The 9920-nt window shown below is 33.8% G+C and overlaps 1 protein-coding gene across 3 annotated transcripts in view; it reads left to right on the top strand.

Moving 5' to 3' along the window:
- Positions 1-7386, top strand: part of LOC107617942 (serine/threonine protein phosphatase 2A 55 kDa regulatory subunit B beta isoform) — an 8277-nt gene extending 891 nt beyond the window's left edge. The window contains exons 2-14 of one of the 3 annotated variants that reach the window (XM_016319837.2): positions 1291-1394; positions 1488-1586; positions 1670-1789; positions 3138-3302; positions 3921-4012; positions 4179-4297; positions 5003-5126; positions 5349-5472; positions 5873-5941; positions 6026-6117; positions 6199-6276; positions 6360-6430; positions 6539-7386. In XM_016319837.2, coding sequence (XP_016175323.1) covers positions 1291-1394; positions 1488-1586; positions 1670-1789; positions 3138-3302; positions 3921-4012; positions 4179-4297; positions 5003-5126; positions 5349-5472; positions 5873-5941; positions 6026-6117; positions 6199-6276; positions 6360-6430; positions 6539-6669 — 1388 coding nt within the window. In that variant the 3' untranslated portion in view covers positions 6670-7386. Of the gene's footprint in view, positions 1-1290; positions 1395-1487; positions 1587-1669; positions 1790-3137; positions 3306-3920; positions 4013-4178; positions 4298-5002; positions 5127-5348; positions 5473-5872; positions 5942-6025; positions 6179-6198; positions 6277-6359; positions 6431-6538 lie in introns of those variants that run through there. The other 2 variants (XM_016319836.2, XM_021112460.1) reach the window with 2 other exon arrangements.

Genomic DNA, 9920 nt, shown 5'->3' with positions numbered 1-9920 from the left:
CTGAGCTATTATACTTAATATATGTTGGTGTTGTGTTTGTAGCTTGTGATTTTGCTTTTATATTGCTAGAAGTTCTTATGATTAATTGGTTTTGAGTACCTTTTGTTTTGGTTTTGTGAGCTTTAGTGTTGTGGGTTTGAAAGTGTAGATCTTAATTTTGTGCGGTTTGATGATTGGCATTGAGGATTGAGTTAAGGGTTTATATTGTAACTTGCAACTTCAGTAATGTTATTTCGGGCTCCATTTGATTGGTTGGAGTGCCAGTGTTTCAGTGGTGATGATGTTGGTGGTGGTGTCTAGTGTGAAGAAAGTGTCTCTGCAGTATAGAGGAAAGAATGTTGCATGTTGTGTAGTGTTGATATGAATGAATTTGAAGTATTGCTCATATTTTTGCCATAATCCTTGTTTAAGGCATGAAAGTTATGCTGAGTTACCATTTGGAATTTGTGATTGGGTACCTGCTAGGGGAGGAGAGGGCCAGTGTGTATGAGATCATTCGGTTGGACTCTAGTATATTAAATTTATGCCAATTCAACATGGAGTTTCCTGCTATAAAGTTGTTTCATGCTAGTTCAAATTATCGGTGCGGCAGCTAAGGGTGTATATTATTTGGAAATGTTCCTACTGCATAGATCTGTTCAGATGGCTGAGCTATGATCTATTTAAGGTTATGAATGATCATTAAGAAAAGCAAGCCGTAAAGCATCATTGTACCAACCTTCATCTTATGTACTAAAAGAAAAACAAGGACACACAAAGCAAATGGATGTTCGGTCTTTAACATTTTGTTAACAGAGGTAATTAGGTGGGGAAACATAGTCCTACAATTGCTGCTAGGAGGGAAGCAAAGATATCTAGTTATCTAGAATGTAGCTACATTATCTGCCTGGTTTCATTTAATATTTAGATGGTTTTGGAAACTTTTGCCAATCCCATTGGAGACCTTTAGCCGCTAGTGGTTTGGACTTGCTTAAGTGAAGGTCTCGATTTATTTATTCACAGATATTTTGAATCCAACTGAAACTATGATTTATTTTGTGGTTTATATGGGGAATTAAGCCAAAAAAAAAAAAAGACTAGAATTTTGTTATGAAAGAAAAAGGATAAGAATTCTGATATTTTTTTTTGCAAATCCAATGAGTTCTCTTTCAAAATTTTCTCTCGACATGAAGACACCATTGACATAATGCATGAATCATCCAATAGATGCTGATTTTTAAATTTAGATTAGATTCTGTTGCAGGATAATGTGAAAGTTCTCTAACTATTTGCCCAATATTCTTTTTACAGTGGACATAATTTCTGCTATTGAATTTGACAAGTCCGGTGATCATCTAGCTACTGGTGATCGTGGCGGTCGAGTAGTTCTTTTTGAGAGGACAGATTCAAAAGATGTAAACCTCACTTTTGCTTTTGCACTTTTGTTGTAAAGCAAACTTACTTTTGACATTAAAAATTTAGTATTTTAAATATATTGTAATATGCAGCATGGTGTACCACGAAGGGATTTGGAGAGGATGGACAATTCTCTTACTAGGCATCCTGAGTTTCGTTATAAAACAGAGTTTCAGAGTCATGAGCCTGAGGTAACATTTGTTGCCAATTAGTTCTTTCTCCCGGATGGTGCTTCAGAAAGGTTAATATCGATAACATGTTATCAATATTTCAGTTTGACTATCTTAAGAGCTTGGAAATAGAAGAGAAAATCAACAAAATCAAATGGTGCCAAACAGCTAATGGTGCTCTGTTCCTTCTATCTACAAATGATAAAACCATCAAATTTTGGAAGGTATGAAATGAATGCTCACTCGTGGTATGTTGAGTACCGTTTTTTTAAATCAGTTTATTTATGTATTACACACATGGTTATGTTTCTATAAAACTAGGTGTTTTTGGTGCAATATAGAAAACTAGGTTTGGTCCCTTTTGTCTTGCATGCTTCGAGAATATCTCCAGTTATGGGTATGTTTAATAGCTGAAGAGGATTGTGTGCTTCAGTTTGAAAGTTTAAATGGAATCTGTTGCCTGGGCATAATCTTTGGAAATTATGAATTGTATTTTGTATTCTGCTAATCAGATCAGATATCAAGGGCTGACTTTTATAGATGCATGTATGTGTTATGAGTTTTTGCTTAACACTGCGATCTTTGAAGTAGGAAAATGGTTCAAGAGGGTTTTTCCATCTTATCTCTAAAATCCTAAGCATGTTATATAGGGTACCAACCCATAGTTAGGTTGGCAAAATGAAGTAGAGCTCTAGAGGAGGAGTCCGTTGGAGATGTGTGTCTATCAACTATAGTTCTGAAAGGGAATTCTACCTTTCGCCAGTTTGTCGCATTGTTGATAGAGGGGACTTTTGGTAATGCAAATGGTTTCACATGAAAAATACCTCAATCAAATGGCCCTTGGAAGGGAGATAAAAGGCGGCTTTCTCATCATGTGTAAAGATAGTGTTGATATAGTTTTAAGTTTTAGCCCCATGGAGGGTCGACCTGAGCCAACTTCAGCCATATTAGCTAGCCCTATGACTATGACACAGTAAATTGTGGATGGCTTATCGATTTAGAGGGCTTAATTGTCTTTTTCTTTTGGAACTTTGAAGAAGGGATTACTTTTTTTTGTTTTTGTTTTTGTTTTAGTTCTTCCTATTTATTGCAAGTGTTATGTTCCCCCCTTGTTTTAGATGTTTTAGTGGTTTCTTTTCTCTTTTTCTTGTTTGAATGGTATGTGTTGTTAATTCCTGTGGGGGTTTCTCTATTCTTAAGCTGTGTTGTGGTTTCTTTCTGAGGATGCCTTATCCTCTCTGGGAACTAACCCTACTTATTTAGTAATATTCCTTTTCTATATTGAAAAAAAAATCCTAAGTATTTTATAGCACAATGTGTCACCTTAATGATGAATGGTTAAGTGATTGTTTCTTTTATGTTTGATGTATTAAGAAGATCAGAATCTGTATCGAGAATTAAATATGCTAGAAATTTATCCCTAAGGAATATGCTCTAGTGTTCCCTGTTCATGTATACAAAATAGATTGCGTTTCCTTTAGTATTTTCTCCTATAAATTTTTATAGGATTGATCCATTATTGTAGGCAACTTATTCTTTTCTCTTTTCTCCCCTCATGTGAGAGTTGAACAGGTTCAAGAAAAGAAGATCAAGAAAATTTCTGACATGAATGTTGACCATTTGAAAGCAGTGGGAAATGTCTCTAGTTCAAGTAATTCCAGTAGCTCCATTCCTTACCTTGCAAATGGAGGCTTATCAATTCCACCAGGAGGCATACCTTCACTAAAATTACCTGTGGTAGTTGTACTTTAGCCTTCCAGTTGATTTTTTTCTCCTCACATTTCTATCTTGAGGGTAAAACTTTAATGTGACATTTCTCCGTGAACAAGAATTTGATATATTAAGTATTAACTGGAAAGAAGAGACAAAACTATGCAAGGTTTACTACAGATTTGGTTCTTGGCTGAATGAGTTACAATTGTCTTTTCCTTATTTATTCATGTATATACATTGTGGTTCAGTCATATTTAAAGAAGTAAATAAGAAGCGAAATGTTTAGAATCAAACTCCTATTTGAAGTTGCATATGCATTTTGGCTCAAGTTGTTGGATATGGTGGATAGACCTTATGCTTTTTTATTACCTTAGAAGTCACTAGAGACATATTTCAGTTTAATCATCCAAGCAGAATTTAGTCATTTGCGCATAGAAGAACTCTTAACAAAGAAAGTGGAAGAAGAAAAAGAAACAGAGTTGATTTGATTTGAGTAGTGTTTTAGTATGTTCCTTGATATTTTATAGGAAAAAACAGAAGGGACAGTAGCTACAATCATAATATTTGTTCTAACCTTAAAAATTATTTGTCTCAGAACTTCTGGTGTGGCTATTGCTAACACATGGCTTCTAAAATATGTAGGTAACCAGCAATGAGACCAGTCTGATGGCTCGATGTCGTAGAGTGTATGCCCATGCTCATGATTATCACATCAATTCTATTTCAAATAACAGGTGATTTAGGTTTTGTTCGTATATTTCGTTATTATATTTCTCCTCATGCGGTCTTGTTTTAAAGATGCCATTCCTTCTGATCTATTGTTTAATTTTGTCATTATTGCCTTTTGTACCCCCTAAATCTGATGAAATTTGGATGATGGTATTTTTTTTTCTTCTCTAGTGACGGTGAAACTTTCATATCGGCTGATGATTTGCGAATAAACCTTTGGAACCTGGAAATTAGCAATCAAAGTTTCAATATTGTTGATGTAAAGCCTGCAAATATGGAGGATCTGACTGGTAAGCTTTCACTGCTATATCTTTATGCCATTGTGAAATTATTTGTGGTGGTAACTTGGTATGCTTTACCTAGTTAAAGGAGTAATAACTTGAGTTGTAGTTATTTAATAAGTGTTCATTTTGTGTGTGCAAACTTATCTAGTCTAGATCACGGAGATGAACAGCAGTAAGATTAGGGGTTCAAGGTAGAAAATAGGTGAACGAAAGGTTCTGTATATTTTTTTGGTAAGGAGGTTGGATGGCTGTGAATGCTGTCAACAATGCTTGTGAGAGATATTGGCATTTGGGATTTGATGAGTTATAGGTCATTCTATGATGGGGTGATTCTTTTGTTGTTGCCTGTCAATGAAATATGATTTTGGCAATTATTACGTCTAGGAGTCTCTGGAAGGAACAAAGATGGTATGCTAGAGGTGAGATGCCAGAGGGTCTCTTGCTGGCTGAGGTGTTAGCCTTAAATGAGGTAACCATCTCAGATCCTTAGGCATACCTCCCTGGTTCAGTCAAGAGATGGCTTTATTTAACTTGTTCATTATATTGCTAAAGCAGAAATAACTAGTCAGAATGTTTAAACAGTTGTTCATCTTTTGAGTTGAGCTTCGTCAATTGAATGTTACTTTTGTTTTCTAATTTTTAATGTCTTGGTAGCTTGGTATGCTATTTATGGTCTTACCTGTGCATTGACCCTGGCTATCAATGCTGCAGAGGTTATAACGTCGGCAGAATTTCACCCCACTCATTGCAACACACTGGCATATAGTAGTTCAAAAGGTTCAATTCGTCTTGTTGACTTGCGGCAGTCAGCGCTCTGTGATTCTCACACCAAAATGTGAGCACCTCTGTTGGCTATGTTCTTGTTTATGTTATTATGTGCGGTGTTTTAAGAAATGTTGAACTGATTGTCAAAATTAGCGGAAGGGTTTCTTTCTTTATCGTCTTAGGACAATTCAAAATTTTTCCTGTGAACAGAGAGCATTTCTCTGCAGCCTATAATATGTATAATGCAACTTATTATGCCTCGTAGACTCAGACAAACGTCTTGCTTTCGCAGATTTGAGGAGCATGAGGCCCCTGGCTCCAGATCATTTTTCACAGAGATTATAGCTTCTATCTCAGACATAAAATTTGCAAAGGATGGAAGACATATACTTAGTCGTGATTACATGACCCTAAAGGTTTTAATGCTCTATGATCCTCAAATCCCTGCTTATATGATTAAAATGTCTGTCTATGTTGCATAGCCGGTCCCAAGTCCGGATAAAGTGAAGGGTTATGTTAGGCCTTCCACAACCAATGTAAAACTATATCGAATCTTCATGGAATGGATCAAATATGATATTGTTGTATTGAATTTGAATCCATATGAAAATGGACATTTGGTCTTTGTGGTATTTCTTCCTTTGGGTGCAAGAGAACCCTCATCCAATTGGGTTTATCGAAAATTTGGTATTTAATGGAATCCGTTGGTGGTGGTTGTTGAATTCCATGAGCCAAAACCCTTCTATGTAAATTGTTGTTTGTGCCTCTTTACCTTGCACTATCATCTCACCTTTGCATCTTTGCATGTTTTGTCAGTTATGGGACATCAACATGGATTCTGGTCCAGTTGCTACATTCCAGGTTCATGAGTATTTAAGACCAAAGGTTAGACTCCTCTATTTATATAAGTGATCAATCGTTAACACTTTTGGATGGTCATAATCGTTTTTTTCCTTCTTTTCTTACCAGCTTTGTGATTTATATGAAAACGATTCAATTTTTGACAAGTTTGAGTGTTGTCTGAGTGGTGATGGATTGCGTGTTTCAACGGGTTCCTACAGGTTTGGGACCCAGACACAACTATCTACTTGTTATGTTATAATTTAAACTGAGCCTTACTAATTTGGTTCACTTGATACCAGTAATTTATTCCGTGTGTTTGGTTGTGCCCCCGGTAGTGCTGAGGCTACAACTTTGGAAGCCAGTAAAAATCCAATGAGGTAAATTTATCAGGAAAGTTCCAACACCAAACATGGTTAGTTTACACCTTGTAGAATTTATATAATTTTTTTTATATCCTCAGACGGCAAGTTCCAACCCCTTCAAGGCCTTCCAGATCACTGGGAACTAGTATAACACGAGTTGTAAGACGCGGTCAGTTTGATACTTAATCAGGATCTCTTATTTTTTCTGTTTACAATTAATATTTTATCTTGCTCTTATTGTAGTATATAGACTAAAATATTTGGTAATCTTGAACAGGAGCTGATGGAGTTGATGCAAATGGCAATTCTTTTGATTTCACAACAAAGTTGCTACACTTAGCGTGGCACCCAACTGAAAATTCAATTGCTTGTGCTGCTGCAAATAGCTTATACATGTACTATGCTTAAGATAAAAGATTGGAGGACATGTTCGCATGATTAACATGTTTTTAGGTTGCTGTGAAGAAGGCTTCTTATCCCCTTCTATAACCAACCATTTGGAGGCTACATTAACTCTCACACTTCGAGTGCCCTTTATAAATCTTTTGCAGGAGCTTTTAGGAAAAAGGATCCAGAAGTCGTCGTTTTGAAATTCCTGGGTAGGCAGACCTTATTTTGTTTCTGGACAGGCAGCATTTCTTCTTTTCTCCCCCACCCTCATTTTCGCCTTCCAACGCCGATATTCTTTCCTCCCCTTTTTCTGTATCTTCTAAAAGAGAAGGTTCAGTTGAATGCTTCAAATTGTGTTTGGCTTGCAAATGAAGAAGAAAATATGTGATTGTAGCTCTCCTACAACAGATACTAAAGGATGTTCAATATCTGTCACTAGGATAAAAAAGTTAAAAATGTAGTTGTATTTTTTCCTCCCTTTTTTCTCTTTTGGCTCAGATGTCTTGTGGGGTGGAGCAGTAGAAACCTGCAGTGCATCATTTTTTCATTGATTATTTTTGTGTTGGAATTTAATTTGACAATGCTTCATAGTCTAATTTTTGCTGCACACGGTCAATTTTGTGTAAAATGTCAAAGTGATAGTTTCATGTTGCAATGTTGTAGGATAAACTGGATTGTCGCTTGCAAACCTGACATCTTAGTTGTAATTCACTGAATCTTTATCTTTTTTTTTTCACCGGCTATGGTTGAATTTAGTTTTACCTCTCAACTTTTAACACAGATTTTAATTGTATCTTTGCTTGGCAAATGGATGGATGAACCTGTGATGTTATCAAGCTTGAGAATTGAGATTCATGAAAATTATAAATTCGAGTCTTAACTCTTACACTCTTAGCTTTCCTGGAAAAAAAAATTGCATTTTGACTACCGAGTTATAGAATCTATCTTCCAATCCATAAATACGTAAACATAAACATACAATTACAGTTTACAGACGAGCATGTCTGTACGACCGTATGTTAATGAGAGGTGGAAATTAATAGTTACCTTCGGTTGATAAATGAGTTAAAAGGTGATTTTTAATGTATTTTATGAAGCAATTAATCTTTTTATTATTAATCTATACATTTTCTTTGAACTAAAATTCAAAATTTATATTCTCAATCTTTGAAATATTAATTATAGTACAACTAGGTATCTTTTAAAAATTGTCCATAATTCAGTTTTTAGAAGAGAAAGAAACTAAAAAATAAGTAACTTTTTATAAAAGTGGATATTTAAATTAATTAAATAATATTATTAATTTGATAATTTCAAAAGGTTGGATCCATTCAATAAAAAAACCAAAATATTATTAATTTTAGAAAAGGAGCCAAATGGCATAACAGTAACCTCAAATGTGTACTCAAAACATCACACTCGACCAGAAATCATTTAATAATGCAAGGTAATCAAAATCAAGTTTTTCTTTTCCCGGGGATGAACTTTTTTCTTTCTCCCCGACTTAATAATTCATCATTACAAAATTTATTCTTAGTTGAATTCAAGTTTTGGTGCATATTATGGCGAAAAGAGAAAATGGTGAAGAGACGAAAATTCATATTTATATATAATTGGATAACTTTTAGGAAATATGTCATTTTGTTTTTATTAATTTTTAAAAACAGATTATACAAATTATTTTTCATTCTCTTCACACAAACACTTCTTCGTCATAAAATTATCCTCAAGTTTTTACTATCGGAATTGGAAGCAATATATTTGTTTCTGAATAAAGTTCTATACTCATACCATATTACTTTTACTTGGTTTTTTGAAATATGACTCGTGATGTGTTTTTTACTCTTAAAGTTTTGTGGTCCGACTATATAAATATTAGTGAGTTAATTTCATTTGTCATTCATATTTTTTTTGATTAGTTATAATCACTATTGAATTCATTTGTTGTGAATCTTAGTTCATATAATAGGTTAGATTGTTACCTCTAGAGATAGGAGATCAAATGAGTACATGGATGCAATGCAAATATTCGTCAAACCTTGAATGATATAAATCAACAATAACATTGTGCAAATATTTTCATTTGAAAAATATTACTAGTCAATAGCGATGTAATATTTGGTGGTTGTTACCTCCATTTTATATTGTAAGCTAAAAGATTCACAGATTTAACTCACGAGAAGAGTCCAAGAGAATTGTTTCCTTAAGCTGACATTTCTCTAGAGCCTGTAGAAAAATAAATGCCCATTAATTCTTCTTAATTCATATAATATATTGAGAGATAGGAGATCCAAGAAGACGGTGGCCTTTCTGCCTTCCACAATTGCGCTCGGCTCGGATGGTATCATAATAATTAAATTGCTTGATTCTTTCAAGAGAGATCAAATAGAAAAAATTGGAGATCACACTTTATTCTCTCAAGTGTTAAAAAAAATGGAAAGGATCCATTTTCATAGTTTGATATGTTGCAGAACCACTTGGTCACAAAAACGAGCAACAAGGCTGCAGTCAGGATTGTCAAGTTCTGTAAGGCTTCAATCCTTAAAATTAACCAAACCGAGATATAACTCAATTTTATATATTTTACATTAAATATAATACAAAAATTTAATTTAGTTTTTATCTCTCATTTTGATTTTCAATCTCAATTTTCCTTTCAAACGTATCCTAAATTAATGAGAGATGCAAATTAATAGTGATCTTTTTGTTGATAAACGAGTTAAATGATGATTTTTAATAAACTTTACAAAGCTATTAATCTTTTTGTTATAGATCTATAATTTTTCTTTGAACAAAAATTCAAACTTTAGATTTTCAATCTTAAAAATATTAATTTTTAAAGCTAATTTGATAATTTCGAAATGTTGGATCCATTCAATAAAAAATAAGCAAATATTAATTAGATTTACAGTAAAATGGAGGGAGGACGTATTATATCTAGTTAAATTGGTGGTTGTGATAGATTAGTCACAAAAAAAAATTGGTGGTTGTGATAAACAGTGGTTGTGATAAATTTTAACTAGTTTTAACGGTAACCTCAAATGTATACTCAAAACATCATACTCACTCAAACAGGAATCATTGATAATGCAAGCTAATCAAAATCAAGTTTTTCTTTCCCGGGAGAAGGCAAATGCTTTGCTTATGACCCTTTTTTCTTTCAAAAAGTATAAGAAACTAATTCTATATGACTAATTCTATATGAAGTTAAGTGGAGTCAATTTTTTAAAAAATTTAATTTTTAAATTTTAAATAAGAAAAAGTTTTGG

Source organism: Arachis ipaensis, chromosome B09 (assembly GCF_000816755.2).
Source record: "Arachis ipaensis cultivar K30076 chromosome B09, Araip1.1, whole genome shotgun sequence".
Classification (NCBI taxonomy): domain Eukaryota; kingdom Viridiplantae; phylum Streptophyta; class Magnoliopsida; order Fabales; family Fabaceae; genus Arachis; species Arachis ipaensis.
The sequence above is the reverse complement of the archived record's forward strand: the minus strand, read 5'-3'. Positions and strand labels throughout refer to the sequence as shown.